This window comes from Ranitomeya variabilis, chromosome 7 (genome assembly GCF_051348905.1).
Source record: "Ranitomeya variabilis isolate aRanVar5 chromosome 7, aRanVar5.hap1, whole genome shotgun sequence".
NCBI lineage: Eukaryota > Metazoa > Chordata > Amphibia > Anura > Dendrobatidae > Ranitomeya > Ranitomeya variabilis.
This window is the reverse complement of record NC_135238.1, coordinates 80,029,538-80,046,731: the sequence shown is the minus strand read 5'-3', so window position 1 is coordinate 80,046,731 and position 17,194 is coordinate 80,029,538. Positions and strand designations below refer to the sequence as shown.

General features: G+C 41.4%; 1 protein-coding gene across 11 annotated transcripts in view; it reads right to left on the bottom strand.

Moving 5' to 3' along the window:
* Positions 1–17,194, bottom strand: part of USP22 (ubiquitin specific peptidase 22) — a 122,157-nt gene that overhangs the window by 14,693 nt on the left and 90,270 nt on the right. For all 11 annotated transcript variants that reach the window (XM_077275354.1, XM_077275353.1, XM_077275352.1 and 8 more), the window contains 2 exons: positions 4,450–4,555; positions 2,701–2,859 (listed from right to left, as the gene is read on the bottom strand). In XM_077275354.1, coding sequence (XP_077131469.1) covers positions 2,701–2,859; positions 4,450–4,555 — 265 coding nt within the window. The remainder of the gene's footprint in view (positions 1–2,700; positions 2,860–4,449; positions 4,556–17,194) is intronic.

Here is a 17,194-nt window from a genome sequence, read left to right as displayed (position 1 = left end):
TAATGGCAGAGGTAGGAAGGGGCAATATGTCAAGAACGGACACCAGGGTCTGCAATACCTTGGTAAAAGTTCACCACAGATTGTGCAGAGAGGTAGCCCACACTGGTATAGGGACACCACTCTCTCCTAGGGCAGTAGGGGACTCCTAGGTAGCAGGCGCAGGGGGAATGGGGAAGGGGCAATATGTCAAGAACGGACACCAGGGTCTGCAATACCTTGGTAAAAGTCCACCACAGATTGTGCAGAGAGGTAGCCCACACTGGAATAGGGACACCACTCTCTCCTAGGGCAGTAGGGGACTCCTAGGTAGCAGGCGCAGGGGGAATGGGGATGGGGTTGCTGAAATCCTGACAGAAGGGAAAGGCGGGCCTGAAGGGAGTTTACATTTACACGAAGCGCAAACAAAGTGCCAGACAAGAACGGAGGAAGAAGAGGAGGCAGGAGGAAGAGAGCGATCTCCTTTAGGATTAGGCTTAATAAGAAGCAGACCCACTAACTAATGCCAGAAGGTTAGGGGACAGAAAAGATATGAGCTGAGGAGAGTGTCAGTCTGCGTAGCAGAGCTACTCACAGGAAGATGCAGGTCCTGTCTAGTTCCAGGTTGTAGGGGAGCTCCAGGACAACTGCAGGAGGAGATGTAGACCTTCCTGCAGAGAGATGCCACCCTCCGGGGTTCCGATGCCGGCAAATGGCGACAGCAGGGAGAAAAACGAGGGCCCGCAGAGTGAAAATCCTGTGGAGATTCCGCGCCACTGGAGAGGGGCGGGCAATGTGCATAAAGAACTTGCACGGTGAGGCCAGGAAAAGGGGCAGAGCTAACCAATGGAGCTAAGAGGAGGGGCAGAGTTGCCACCGAGGCTAGGCTGCACTGAAGCCGGGGCCTAAATTGGAAAACAACTGATGAAACGGGAGGGCGGCGCGGAGACCCCAAAGTTAATAGTATGGTAACCCTGTGCCCCTGATCCTTGCTGAGTTGCTCGTCCCCAGTGCCTGTCCACATAGGAAACCAGGGGGACAGTTGCACCAGGGTTTGCTTGCACCAGTAAACATACCCTAAGCAGTAAACCTAGAAGATAAGCCCATTATAGACAGAAAGGTCTATACATGACCTAAATCCTTAAATAAAATAAGGGAAAGTTATATCTTCCTTCTTAGGCTATGTGCACACGTAGGAAGGGTCTTCTGCGGGTTCTCCCGCAGTGGATTTGATAAATCTGCAGGGCAAAACCCCTGCGGTTATCCCTGCAGATTTATCGCGGTTTGTCTTGCGGTTTCCTCCTGCACTTGTTTTACTATTGATGCTGCATATGCAGCATCAATAGTAATGTTAAAAATAATTAAAAAAATGGTTAGACTCACCCTCCGACGTCCCGATCTCCTCGGCGCTGCACGCGGCGGTCCGGTTCCAAAGATGCTACGCGAGAAGGACCTTCGTGACGTAACGGTCGTGTGACCACGACGTCGTCGCAGGTCCAGCTCGCATAGCAACCCTGCGACCGGACGGCCGCGTGCAGCGCTGAGTATATCATTATTTTTATTTTAATTCTTTTTTTTTTTTTTTTTTTTTACACAAATATGGTTCCCAGGGCCTGGAGGAGAGTCTCCTCTCCTCCACCCCGGGTACCATCCGCACATGATCCGCTTGCTTCCCGCATGGTGGGCATAGCCCCATGCGGGAAGTAAGCGGATCAATGCATTACTATGTGTGCAGAATCGCCGCGATTCCGCACAAAGAAGTGACATGCTGTGGATTGTTCCCGCACGTTTTTTTCCACAGCATGTACACAGCGTTTTCGGTTTCCCATAGGTTTACATTGAACTGTAAACTCATGGGAACTGCTGCGGACCCACAGCTGCAGAAACGCTGCGGATCCGCAGCAAAATCCGCAACGTGTGCACATACCCTTAGTCTTCCACTATCTTTCCTTTTTTCTTCATACTTTAGTGGGTAGGAGACGGGGGCCAGGACCAGTGATCTGATCACCTAAACACTCTTCATGTGTTAGGGGTTGGGGTCCTGCCGGATAGACGTATTGGGATATGGGGTGGCAGTACACGCCGTACTCATTGTCTCTACTTGGGAGAACAGTGTGACTGTTCACACTGTATCCCTACAGAGGTAAAGGAGAAGATCCATCTAATAAATAAAAAAGGGGAGATTTTACAGGAAAACACAGAAAAGTGAGGTAGATATGTATCTAGTAAAAGACAGGTCTCCACCTCCTCCAGACACTAAGCTAAAAAAAGATTAACCTAGTGCCAGTCGGTGGGGAGTACACTGCGGATAATTTTTTGTGTGTATAGTGTCTGCCTCCTAGTGGCAGCAGCATACACCCATGGTTTCCTGTGTCCCTCAATGAAACAATAGAGAAACACTGAAGCTGCCGGCAGGCCACTTTTCGCCAGATAACACTAAAAACAGATGAAAACGCCGGAAGGAGAGTATCAGACAGACTGGGGACTTCCATTTAAGGCACCAAATGAGCGTGCAATAAAAAGCAAGAGAAGAAAAAAAAAGCTGGAGTGGTCAAAAACACAACTGGTAACTACAATAGCACATATCAGCAGAATAACTAGTCTGTATAACACGTCCATTTTGCTCAAAATCTGGCCACAGTATTGGTGGAGGCTCTCCAAAGACGCCCAGCTGTATGTGACAGAAACGTCTCTAACAGTCACACAATTAGTGATCAGGGTTACCTTCTCAGACAATCTGTTAGTGTTGTCGTTCCAGACACATGACTTTCCCCGTTCACAACACCACCGTCACCCCCTGGGCTCAGGGGCCAAAAAGGGCTTGAAGAACCAGGTAAATCCAGGCTGATGTCCCAAAACGGATCTATCGTTGTGGAAACACCACTGCAATGAAAGAATACAAAAGATGTGCAGTTTATTTAGACTTGAGATGTTTTGTCCGCTTACGTACATTTTAAGTTTTACATTTCACTTTTTATCAGAATGGGAATCTTGAGGCTTTTTAGTTAGTGTTGATCGAATAGCTTCGGATAAGCACTTATCCAAATAGCTATAGCGATTACCGAAGAGCTACATTTGGAACCCAGATACCTGGAGCGCTCCCGATAGTCAGCTGTTCGGCACCGGAGCTGCATGTGTCACGGCTGTGTGATATTCGATCAACAATAGCTATAGTACTAAGCACCAAGGCTGTGATTCATTTTGTACATTGGAATACTGGTGAAAAATACTTTATTAAGTCGATATATTTGTGAAACTCTGAAGATGCGCAAAAAATAGTGACATTTGCTGTTTACATGAGTCCTGGCCAGCTAGGCCAATATGGGCGTTTAATAGACTGGAGAGGTCATGGCTATGCCTGCCAATAAAATTAATGAAAAAAAGTTAGGCCACTTTAGAGGTGTAACTTACTCCAGAAGCGTACACCAGGCCTTGCCTACAGTTCATTTTTGGTGACAGCACATGCCAGTTACACACGAGCCCAATTCATTTAGCGGCATGTGTCTGTTGATGAATTAGGCTCATCCTACTCCAGCGAGCCCCTTCATTAAGGCTGGCATGCACAATGCCAGTCTTAATGAATTGGGCCCCAAGAGTGCAAATATACTTTAGTAGAGACTAACTTTTACCTTAGCAACAACTCTAAAAATATATTGGCCCAGATTCAAAAAGCTTTGAAATCTTGCAAAATGTTTGCACAAGGCTGTGCTAATATGTTGGGACTTTCAAATGTTTTCACACCATTTTTGCCCAGCTCCAATAAATTAGGCAGGGTCGTGGCAACCCCTGGTCATTAACGTCATGACAAGCGGTGGAGGTCCTCACGCCATAATTTTACTCCAGTTCCCGACTAGAGTAAGATTTGTGGCAAGGTGCACAAGGAAGGGCACATTGGTGCCAATGAGATTCTAGGACATGCTAAAATAGCAAGTAAAAATAAAAAGCATTAAATATAATTAAAAACTTTGAATCTGAAGTGAAAACCTTTTAGAAAATAGTCAATTCTTTACTAACGCAGGTTACAGCAGAAGCATGAAATGATGGGTATAAGCTCTAAGAGCTCTAGAAGGGTTATCACACATTGTCTCCACAGCCCCCTAACGTCAATGTATTTATAATAATGTAATTCTGCATAACAAAGAGCCTAACAGACGACAGGTCTACAAATCTGACAGGTAACGTACACTGATCCCAGTACAGTACAGAGCGCCTAATGTGATTTTCTACCCAAGAGCAAACTTTCCACAAGCAGTGAAGCTCAAGTGTGTTGGGTTGTGAATTAGGTAGCCGGTAGCAGTGCCTCTCATGTGACCACAAGCACATAATTTGCATACTTTCGGGTACGTGCTGAATAACTTATCCCACTCTCTGCTTGCTGAAAGTTTGCCCTGGAATGGAAAACCCCTTGAAGGTCCACCTACCAACAGTGAAGGGGTCACCCAGCCCCTATTCATAAACGGAGAATTGACTCACTGGCACACTTGACAGGTTACATCAGACTGGAGGCCTCCTGTGAAAATTTGGTCTATAATGCAGTTACAGTGGTTCGGATTGTTGGCCTTTTTCCCATTGTCATCACCTGGCAAAATAAAAGCAGATTATGGAAGAGCACGACAAGGTGTGTTATGGACAAAAAGTAAGCTTTATCTAACTCCCCCCCCCCCCCCGACATATGGAAGTGAATTTTATAAATATACGTGAAGAATAAATACATGGAAAGTTTTAAAGGGAACCTGTCACCCCCAAAATCGATGGTGAGGTAAGCTCACCAGCATCAGGGGCTTATCTACAGCATTCTGTAATGCTGTAGATAAGCCCCCGATATTACCTGAAAGATGAGAAAAAGACGTTAGATTATACTCACTCAGGGGCGGTCGCGGTACGATGGGTGTCGCAGGTCCGATCCGGGGCCTCCCATCTTCATTCCATGACGTCCTCTTCTGGTCTTCACGCCGCGGCTCCGGCGCAGGCGTACTTTGTCTGACCTGTTGAGGACAGAGCGAAGTACTGCAGTGCGCAGGCGCCGGAAAGGTCAAAGAGGCCCAGCGCCTGAGCACTGCAGTACTTTGCTCTGCCCTCAACAGGGCAGACAAAGTACACCTGCCCTGGAGCCGCGGCATGAAGACCAGAAGAGGACGTCATGGAATGAAGATAGGAGGCACCGGAGCGGACCCGAGACACCCATCGGACCGGACCGCAGCGGCACCTCCCCTGGGTGAGTATAATCTAACCTCTTTTTCTCCTCTTTCAGGTAACATCGGGGGATTATCTACAGCATTACAGAATGCTGTAGATAAGCCCCTGATGATGGTGACCTTACCTCACCATCGATTTTGGGGGTGACAGGTTCCCTTTAAGTCTTCAGATTAGATTCCTAGACTTTGCTCACAATAGCTTATTTTTCTAGCCATCAGTGTTCCAGTGTTTTTGATGGCAAAACCAGCAGCAAAACTATTCCTTAAATTTGGCGTCCTGCATCCAGATACCTTTGCTTGCACAAGGGGCTGGTGGTCCCTCACCCATCAGAAATTTATTTGTGAATAAGCGGGTTTTCCATGCATCTCATTGATGACATGTTTTCAGGATTAGCTGTTATTGCCTTCATGGATAGTTCACCATTATTACATACCCGGGACAACCCCTGCGAGAACCATATATTCACCCCATTGATTTTCTCTTTCCCACAGAGCCAGTGTCCTCCTTCCTGATCAGGCTAGAGAGTTTTTAAATCTGACTTTTGTCACTATTTGATGATAATTTGGGTATTTTTCTTCCAAGCCTAGTGATACGAAGGATGTTTTTTCATGAGACACTGTACCTCAGAAGTTAGTGATAAACTTAGGAAGAGGTGAATATATGCAATTCATATCTTCCTAATGGGGCGATTTTCCATTTTTGCACTTTAGGTTCTTCCTCTCTTTCTTCCACGAGATATAACTTATTTTTCGTCCACATAGACATATGAGATCTTGTTTTTTGAGGGACGATTTGTTCATTTCAAAAGACCCCATTAATTTTTATCATGTGCAGTCTTGGAAAGTGAGTAAATAAATCCGTTTATAGTGAAATAGGGGGGGGGGGGGGGAAACAATTGTGGAGTTTTTAGGTTTTTTTTTTGTTTGTTTTTTACCATGTTCAGTATATTCTAAAACTGACCTGCATTATAATTCTCCAGGTCAATATTATTAAGCAGACAGCAAACATGCATAGTTTTACTTAAGTGGTAAAAAAATAAAAAATAATAATTGGAAATCTGTAGGTTAAAAAAAAACAATTAGCTTAGGTAGCTGTTTTACAAGACCTTAACCCCTTCACCCCCGGAGCTTTTTTCATTTTTCGCTCCCCTCCTTCCCAGAGCCATAACTTTATTATTTTTCCGTCAATATGGCCATGTGAGGGCTTATTTTTTGCGGGACGAGATGTACTTTTGAACGATACCATTGGCTTTACCATGCCGTGTAACAGATAACGGGAAAAAAATTCCAAGTGCGATGAAATTGCAAAAAAAGTGCAATCTCACTTGTTTTTTGTTTGGCATTTTTTGCTAGGTTCACCAAATGCTAAAACTAACCTGCCATTATGATTCTCCAGGTCATTATGAGTTCACAGACACCAAACATGTCTAGGTTCTCTTATCTAAGTGGTAAAAGAAAAATTCCAACGTTTGCTAAAAAAAAAAAAATTGCGCCATTTTCCAATACCCTTAGCGTCTCCAATTTTCGTGATCTGGGGTCGGGTGAGGGCTTATTTTTTGCGTCCCGAGCTGGCATTTTTAATGATACCATATTGGTGTAGATACGATCTTTTGATCGCCCGTTATTGCATTTTAATGCAATGTTGCGGCGACAAAAAAACGTAATTTTGGCGTTTTGATTTTTTTTCTCGCTACGCCATTTAGCGATCACGTTAATCCTTTTTCTTTTTTGATAGATCGGGCGATTCTGAACTCTGCGACACCAAATATGTAGGTTCGATTTTTTTTTAATTGTTTTATTTTGATTGGGGCGAAGGGGGGTGATTTGAACTTTTATATACACTGTGTTCCAAATTATTATGCAAATTGGATTTAAGTGTCAAAGATTTAATTGTTTTGTTTTTCAAATAAACTCGTGGATGGTATTGTGTCTCAGGGCTCAATGGATCACTGAAATCAATCTTAAACACATGTGATAATTGGTTTTCCAGGTGATTCTAATTAAAGGAAAACTACTTAAAAATGATGTTCCACATTATTAAGCAGGTCACAGTTTTCAAGTAACATAGGAAAGAAAAAGGATCTCTCTGCTGCTGAAAAGCATCAAATAGTGCAATGCCTTGGTGAAGGGATGAAAACATTAGAAATTTCCCGAAAACTGAAGCGTGATCATCGTACTGTTAAGAGATTTGTGGCTGTATCTGAGCACAAATGTGTTTGTGCTGATAAAGGCATAATGAGGAAGATTTCTGCCAGGCAAGTTCATCGGATTAAGAGAGCGGCTGCTAAAAAGCCATTACAAAGCAGCAAACAGATATTTGAAGCCGCTGGTGCCTCTGGAGTCCCTCGAACCTCAAGGTGTAGGCTCCTTCAAAGGCTTGCTGTGGTGCATAAACCTACTATTCGGCCACCCCTAAACAGTGTTCACAAGCAGAAATGGTTGTATTGGGCCCACACATACATGAAGACTAATTTCCAAACAGTCTTGTTTACTTATAAGTGTTGAGCAACCATGGATGGTCCAGATGGATGGAGTAGTGGAAAGTTGGTGGATGGCCACCATGTCCCAACAAGGCTGCGACGTCAGCAAGGAGGTGGAGTCATGTTTTGGGCCGGAATCGTGGGGAAACAGCTGATGGGGCCCTTTAAGGTTCCTGAAGGTGTGAAAATGACCTCTGCAAAGTATATAGAGTTTCTGACTGACAACTTTCCTCCATGGTATAAAAAGCAGAAATGTGCCTTCAGGAGCAAAATCATCTTCATGCTGACAATGCCCCATCTCATGCTGCAAAGAAAACCTCTGAGTCATTGGCTGCTATGGGCATAAAAGGAGATAAACTCATGGTGTGGCCACCATCTTCCCCTGACCTCAACCCTATAGAGAACCTTTGGAGTATCATAAAGCAAAAGATCTATGAGTGTGGGAGGCAGTTCACACCAAAACAGCAGCTCTGGGAGGCTATTCTGACTTCATGCAAAGAAATACAAGCAGAAACTCTCCAAAGACTCACAAGATCAATGGATGCAAGAATTGCGAAGGTGATATCAAAGAAGGGTTCCTATGTTAACATGTAACTTGGCCTGTTAGGATGTTTAGGCGTTAAATAGCTTTTTTGTTCAGTGAATGTGACCTCCTAATGCTGCAAATTCCACAAATGAGACTTTTCAGTTCTTTAAAACATATCAAATGTTTAGAAATTCTACTGTGCCTAATAATTTGGAACAGTGCATTTTAAGTTTTTATTCATTTTGGAGATTATACTGTTATCATTGGGAGGTTTATTCAATAAAATTCGATGTATACTCTAATGGGTGATGACTTTTATCAGACTGACTGTCATTTGCACCAACCATTTAGGAAAATCTGAGAAAAACGTCATTTGCATAATAATTTGGAACATAGTGTATTTTTTATTTCTTTTATATTTTTAAACACTAGTTTTTTTTTTATTTTGGCATGCTTCAATAGCCTCCATGCACTACACGATCGCCTCTGCTACATAGAGGTGAAGCACAGATCACCTCTATGTAGCAGAAATGCAGGGTTGCTTTGAACGCCGACCACAGGGTGGCGCTCAAAGCAATCGGCCATCAACAACCATAGAGGTCTCAAGGAGACCTCTGGTTGTTATGGCAATGCACCGATGACCCCCGATCATGTGACAGGGGTCAGCGGTGCGAGCACCTCTGGCCGCGCGACCGGGAGCGCTAGTTTAATGCCGCTGTCAGCGTTTGACAGCTGCATTTAACTAGTTAATGGGCGCGGGCAGATCGCGATTTTCGCTCGCGCTCATTGCGCACACATGTCAGCTGTACAAAACAGGTGACATGTCGCGACTTTGAGGTGGGCTCACCACCGGAGCCCACCTCAAAGCGGGGGTTCTGCCAGCTGACGTACTACTGACGTCGGCTGGTAGAAAAGGGTTAAACATTTTCAATTTTTGGTCGATGGCGCTGTGTGAGAGCATATTTTTGGCGCCCGAGCTGCCATTTTTACCGATAACATTTGGAGGTAGATCACCTCTTATTGCGTTTTATTGCAATGTTCCTGTAGCAGGACCTTTCCCCCTCACAATACAGGCATTTCGAATTTTCTCATTATGCTTTTTACAGATAAAATAATTAACACTATACATTGACAGATCAAACTTTTACTAACACAGCGATACCAAAGGTGAGTAATTTTTATAAAATTTTAATGTGTGATTTGAAAGTTTATATTATAGTATTGCTATGTATAGCAAAAATCATTGTCTCCTACAACTCCTAACAAAAATTATGTAATCACCAGCCTTGGAGGATGTTCATTCAGTTGTTTAATTTTGTAGAAAAAAAGCAGATCACAGACATGGCACAAAACTAAAGTTATTTCAAATGGCAACTTTCTGGCTTTAAGAAACACTAAAAGAAATCAAGAACAAAAAAATGTGGTAGTCAGTAATGGTTACTTTTTTAACCAAACATAGGAGAAAAATTATGGAATCACGAAAAACAAAAAAACACTCCAAAACATCACTAGTATTTTGTTGCACCACCTCTGGCTTTTATAACAGCTTGCAGTCTCTGAGGCATGGACATAATGAGTGTCAAACAGTACTCTTCATCAATCTGGCTCCAACTTTCTCTGATTGCTGTTGCCAGACCAGCTTTGCAGGTTGGAGCCTTGTCATGGACCATTTTCTTCAACTTCCACCAAAGATTTTCAATTGGATTGAGATCCGGACTATTTGCAGGCCATGACATTGACCTTATGTGTTTTTTCAAGGAATGTTTTCACAGTTTTTTCTCTATGGCAGGATGCATTATCTTGAAAAATGATTTCATCATCCCCAAACATCCTTTCAATTCATGGGATAAGAAAAGTGTTCAAAATATCAACATAAACTTGTGCATTTATTGAAGAGGTAATGACAGCCATCTCCCCAGTGCCATTACCTGACATGCAGCTCCATATCACCAATGACTGTGGAAATTTGCATGTTCTCTTCAGGCAGTCATCTTTATAAATCTCATTGAAACGGCACCAAACAAAAGTTCCAGCATCATCACCTTGCCCAAAGCAGATTCGCGATTCATCACTATGACTTTCATCCAGTCATCCACAGTCCACAATTGCTTTTCCTTAGCCCATTGTAACCTTGTTTTTTTCTGTTTAGGTGTTAATGATGGCTTTCATTTAGCTTTTCTGTATGTAAATCCCATTTCCTTTAGGAGGTTTCTTACAGTTCGGTCACAGACGTTGACTCCAGTTTCCACCCATTCGTTCCTCATTTGTTTTGTTGTGCATTTCCTGTTTTGAAGACATATTGCTTGAAGTTTCCAGTCTTGACGCTTTGATGTCTTCCTTGGTCTACCAGTATGTTTGCCTTTAACAACCTTCCCATGCTGTTTGTATTTGGTCCAGATTTTAGATACAGCTGACTGTGAACAAACAACATCTTTTGCAACATTGAGTGATGATTTACCCTCCTTTAAGAGTTTGATAATCCTCTTTTTTGTTTTAATTGACATCTCTCCTGTTGGAGCCATGATTCATGTCAGTCCACTTGGTGCAACAGCTCTCCAAGGTGTGATCACTCCTTTTTAGATGCAGACTAAGGAGCAGATCTAATTTGATGCAGGTGTTATTTATTTTTGGGTATGAAAATTTACAAGGCGATTTCATAATTATTTCCTCAGAATTGAGTGATTCCATAATTTTTCCCCTATGCTTGGTTAAAAAAAAGTAACCATTACTGACTACCACATTTTTTTGTTCTTGATTTCTTTTAGTGTTTCTTAAAGCCAGAAAGTTGCCATTTGAAATTACTTTAGTTTTGTGCCACGTCTGTGATCTGCTTTTTCTCTACAAAATTAAACAACTGAATGAATAACCTCCAAGGCCGGTGATTCCATAATTTTTGCCAGGGGTTGTAGAAACACTAGCTACAGCAGACCTCTAGCTGTTACGGCAACTCATCATTGCACCGCAATCATGTCACGGATGGGCTCATAGAATGTCTTTCTACCTGCGTCTGTCACAGCCAGATGATGGCTAAATAACACCGCTATCATCTGCGGTACGGCTATATTATATGTCGGTAAGAAGTTAAAATATCTGAAGTTTGACAAATTTAGAAAAATTTGCTGTTTTCAAACATTTAAATGCCCTTAAAAAGGTTTGTTCTAAACTTTTGCCAGTGACTGTGCACTTCTGAAAATTGACAGTTCAGACCAGTGGCATGGATGAGCTGCTCTTGGAACAGAGCACTCAAATTGCAGGGCAAGGAGACTGGACGATCCAACAATCCAGCCAGCTTCAAAGTGCTGGAAATAACCGGCCACTCAGACAGCACAGTAGCTGCAATTGGATCCATTTAACAACTTGAGACAACTCCTTTAACCAAACATAATAAAACATTTCCCATATGTATACCTTACATCTGCATCAAATTTTCAAACTTATTTTGTTTAGGTATCAGAAGACTTAAAAAGTTTAAAACAGGTTTCAATTTTACAAAGACTTTTTTTTTTTTTTTTTTGTTACTGGGGGTCACTTGACATTTGAAGTGACTGAGGGAGCCATGTTACAAATCCCCCCAAAAAGCCACTGAAAAAATTCAAAGCTGCTACATAGAAATAAAAAATGGAATGAAAATTTAATACATTTTATACACTAAAATGCTGCTTTGGCCTCAATTGCTTTTTTATATAAGGGGTGATAGGAGAAAATGGACCCCAAAATTTTAACCAAACACCGCAATATTCCAGCTGTGGAAAAAAAAAACCCAAACAATTTAATGGGAGGGCTTTTTTTATTGCAGGATGTGAAGATTGCAGAAGTGATGACATCTTAGTTCTTCAGGTCAGTATAATTACAATTATACCAGATTTACAAGTTTAGGTTTTCACACTTTACCAATTATACACTACACAATTCTTGCAAAAAATAATTTTGTTTAAAAGTGCCAAATTCTGAGAGCAATAACTTATTTTTCCACTGAGAGCTGAGTGGGGCCCTAGCTTTTTAGGAGTTGATTTTTAGTTATACCATATACAGTCAGAGGCTGTTTAACCCACTAAATGCCGCGAGTATACCTATTTGAATCTATGTAAAAAATAAAAAAAAACTACACATTTGGTGTCACCGCATCCACAACAACCTGATCCCTAAGACTGTTAAACTAGTTAACACTGCAAAAAAGTTAAATAAAAAATGTGGCACACGCACCGCTTTTTATTCATACCAACAAAAAAATAAGAACAAAGTGCAATAAAACGCGATCAAAAAGTCAAATAAAAATGGTATACCTGAAAATGTCATTTGTTCTCAAAAAACAATCCGCCATACAGCTCCATTGGTGGAGAATAAAAAAACAAAAAAAAAACTGTAGCTCAATTTAGTGATGCAAAACATATTTTTCTGTAAAATTTGTTTCTGTGCAGAAGCACATGATGTAAATATGGTATTGCAGTAATTGTACGGACCCAAATAATAAATCCACCTTACCAATTATACCATACTGAACAGTGTTAAAAAAAGCCCTCAAAACAATTCCTGAATTGCTGGTTTTCGCTCACTCTGCCCCCTAAAAATTGGAATAGAAAACGATAAAAAAAAAAAAAACTGTGTGACTGAAAACTGTACCAATAAAGATAAAGACGTTAACTGGTCCCACAAAAAAGCCCTCAAATGACTGTTGGAAGAAATATAGAAAAATTATAGCTCCCAAAATTTTGTTTTGTAAAAACAAAGCACATTGGTCTTTTAGTGTGACAGCAGCTAAAAACAAAAACAATATACAGTACATCTGGTATTGCTGTAATCGCACTGACCCAAAGAATAAAGTAGTCTAATCACTTACACCACAAAAGGAACGGCATAAAAAATAAAACCAATTCTTCCCCTACTGCACATTTTTTTTCATTCTGCCTCCCAAAGATCTCCCAAAGGCAGGGCTCACATCATCCTGTGCCCTACGCTGGGCGCTTACACAGTGGTTTCCATGTAAATCTGTAAAATTGGAAGATTCCCTATGACGAGGCAGATGGAGTCACTGTGGACGCCGTCTGCCCTGTGATCCGGCGGTGTCCATCTCCCTCCTGAGCCCCAGTGTGGAATTACTGTAGAAATCATAGCCCACCTAATTTACAGGTGTTTGTCTCCAGAACGAGCTGGGCACAATATACAGAGAGCTACAATGTACTGAGCACAATTTTCACTCAAACATCCACTGCGGATTGTTTTTGGAAAATACCAATAGAGTTAAAATCATTACTACGCCTGTAGATAAATACCCAAAATGGGATCACTTGAGGAGGATTCTGCTCTTCTAGCACTTAGGGGCTCTGTATAGGGAGTTCACAAAACTATTCTACAAAAATCTGGGCTCCAGGAGGAAAATAGTGCTCCTTACCTCCCGAGTCTCTCTGTACGGCTAAGCAGTATTCTACAGCCACATACAGTGGGTACGGAAAGTACTCAGACCCCTTTAAATGTTTCACTCTTTCATTGCAGCCATTTGGTAAATTCAAAAAAGTTCATTTTTGTCTCATTAATGTACACTCTGCACCCCATCTTGACTGAAAAAACAAAACAAAAAAAACCCAGTGCATTTGACTGCGTGCCGACGCCAGACAGCATAATAATGCTGTTAACCTGCAGACTAACAGCATGATTCCTGGTGATAAGTTCCCTTTTTTAATTATTTTGTGTTGTATATCTTATTTAAGGACATATAAATTCAAAGTTTAAAAAAATTGCTAAATTGTCAGTGTACATTTTTTTGATATTTTCATAAATAAAAATCATATTGACCAAAATTTACCATCAACATGAAGTAAAATATGTCACAGAAAAAAAACAATTAATCAATCTTACCATCACTGTGACATGCTGAATTGTTCCAGAGTTATCAGTGACACTGGTCAGAATTGTAAAATTTGGCGTGGTCATGAACAGAGATTGGCGGACTGCTGGATATTCAGGTCCTGCCGAACAGTTAAAAAAAAAAAAAAGTTTGGGTTCAGGTACCAGAACAGTACCCGAACATCCAGTGTTTGCCACATTGTTTTTCCAACAAATTTTTATTGGTTTTACAAATTTAACAAAGGTAAGGGTAAAGGGTGCAGGAAAAATAGGATACATGGGATAATAGGGAAAGAAAGGGGAACAGGACTTCCATACTTTAACATACTGTAGCTTACTCAAATAGAACCAGGACAACTGTCGCTTACTCAAAAGTCAAATATGGTTCAAAAGGAAAAATAAATACTTCCTGGGATGTCTGGAATCACCTTTAGGTGTTCCGATGACCTTGTGGGGGCAAAGTACGGTTCAAAAACAGGCTACATTTGAGGAATAAATGAAGAAAAGTCTTTCTGAGCGTTCAAATAAGAGTCATTATGTTCAATAAGGTGTTGTTTGTAGTACTTCTTCATTTGGGACAAAGATCAGATTTGGACTTCGAGAGGAGTCCGTGGAGGATATTATGCCTGCACCTATCAGGAAGTCAGCTCCCTCCGCCGGAGATGAAATATCGATCAATTTGGATGCAAATTTAATTTTTAGCGTTGAGATCCGAGACCAATTGTAAGGTATTCCAGCTTTTCGGAGTTCACAGGTAGTGGACTGAAATAATTTTCGCTTTTGTAATGTTTCTTTAGATAGGTCTTTGAAAAAGACCAAGTGGTTATATGGAGAAGAAAGGAATTTTGGCTCCTTTGGTATATTTAGTAAAGCATTTCTAACCCAATTGGGGTAGGAGGAGACAATGACATCTGTTTCGACATCAGGTGGAAGAGCAGATGGTCTGCGCGCTCTAAAGGCCTTTTCAATTAAATTTTCCTCTTTGGCGTTAGGAAGTAGATAAGAAATTAATGAAGAGATGTAATCTTTTAGTTGGGAGTTCTGGACCGACTTTGGAATCCCTCTAATTTTTACATTATTTTCTTTTTAAAGTCTTCAAGATTGTTTAGATTTTTTCTATAAGAGTTGATATCATTTTGGATATTTTTCAATGAATCAGAGAGTGTAGCAAGATTTTGGTCCTCATTAGGATATGAGGACCTTTGATTTTTGACTGAATAGTTTGTTTTTTTTTAGTTATAGAAGGAGTTATCAGAAACTCCATAAGAATTTGAGTGTGTTAACAGCTATGTATGATAACATATCTTTAAAGAGCTCTTTAATGAAACTCTCGGACGCTTTGGCTCTTTAATGAAACTCTCGGACGCTTTGGTATTGTTTAAGTGTATAGAGTCATCAGATTCCAAATCTGTTTCAGATATTTTTTAGTCATCATCAATAGTAGTATTTTTCACTGAAACTAGGAGGGCTTTACATATGCTAATCATAAATTTTTCTGTTGGATTATCTGTTGCTTGGATATCGTTTATCAATGAGTTGTTGTTAGAGTGCCCTCGTAATTTTTTCTGAGTTGGTTTGATTTGGTTTAGTTTTTTGCTTACATTTTTCATAAAATTCAGAGTTTTCACTACTAGATTTGTGTTCTGAGGAAGAATATGGCTCTGAAGAAGAGATGTCATCAAGGGCCATATCATCTGAAAAAAGTCACCTCTATAATCAGATAAATCTGTATCGCTATAAAACTCCCCAAAATGACCATTTTCCATCTGTCCTGATGAGTTATTGAATTCATCTGATTGATAGGAAACAAAATTTGTCTGTGTTAGAGAAATTTGCTGTTTCTTTAACAGTTTAGCAGAATAAGGAGCTATATTAGGAAACTTCCCTTTAATTTCCCTAAATTGTAATCTCTAGTATTGTATGAGGATTTAGAAGGGGAATTTTTTTCAGGTAGAGAAATCAGATGCAGATCAACACCCCCATCATCAGATAACATTTTGGCCTCATCTGTCTTTAGATTAGATGATTCTTTGAAAGATCCATCTCCTGTGATTACCTGGTTATACAATTGTTTTGTATGTGTAGGGTTCCCCTTTAAATACTCTATTTTTATGGCTTTTAAGTAAAGAAGTAGATGTGGCACCATTCTTTACATTAAGTAATGGTTGATGATTTTTATTTTTTAATATCGGTAATTTGCCAACTGCTGCATTTGAATGTCTGATAAGGTCACCTCTGATTTTTTTCTTTTTTTTTTTATATCTGAATTATGGAAGAGGGTTTTCCCTCTGTGTCCATGTACACTGTGATTTTCAGAGGGTTTTTCTCTGACCAGCCAACATGGGGTGTTTCTGACAAGCTCCGCAGTTGTATAACACTTCCTTCCTTTTCCTTTGTCGCATTAAATGATCTGCCTCCCTCAGCGCTTATCGGCCCTGGCACAAAAACCGGCGCATCATGTCTCAAATTACTTCTTTGATCTATGGTAGCCGAAGAGATCCCTCCCCCACCGTGTGGTGATAATGCCGGTGATTCTCCTTCCTTTCTCCTCTGCATCGTCGTAGCATCATGTCTGTGATCACTACTTTGGACACGGAGTGCTGAGGAGAACTCTCCGTGTCTGTGCAGCACTGAAGATGGTGAATCACCATCTTTTTCTGTTTGCTGCGTCATACCTTGTGAGAACTCCGCGGCTCCCCCGCTCCTCTTCTTATGTCTGGCAGCTTGCATTGGAGTCTCGATAGGAGCGAGGATCTCCATCATCTCCCTGTCTTCTCCTGCTTCCTCCTTCCGCTGTGTCACAGCTCCGGCAGCCATCGCGATCCCTCGGCACATGTTTGGATATCTGTCAGCTGGAGCTCCAGAAAGGGCGGGAGTTGTTGCCGCATCGCCATTTTCTCCTCTCCGCTGCTTCTTCGTTGCCTCAGAATCTCCCACGCTCCTCCGGTTCCTTTGCAGGACAGCATCAGCTGATGTCTCGGAGAGTGCAGGATGTTTTATAACAGATGTCTTACAGGCCATATGACTGTTGTGAAGCTGTGACTCTGGTTTTTTGCAGGGATCCATATTGTGAGGCAAAGGCTTTGTCACCTTTACCTCAGATGAGAGCAGGCTTTCCTTAGATCTTCTCCAGGTGTCCCTCCGTTTTAATAAAGGGATTTTCTTGGTTGAATGTT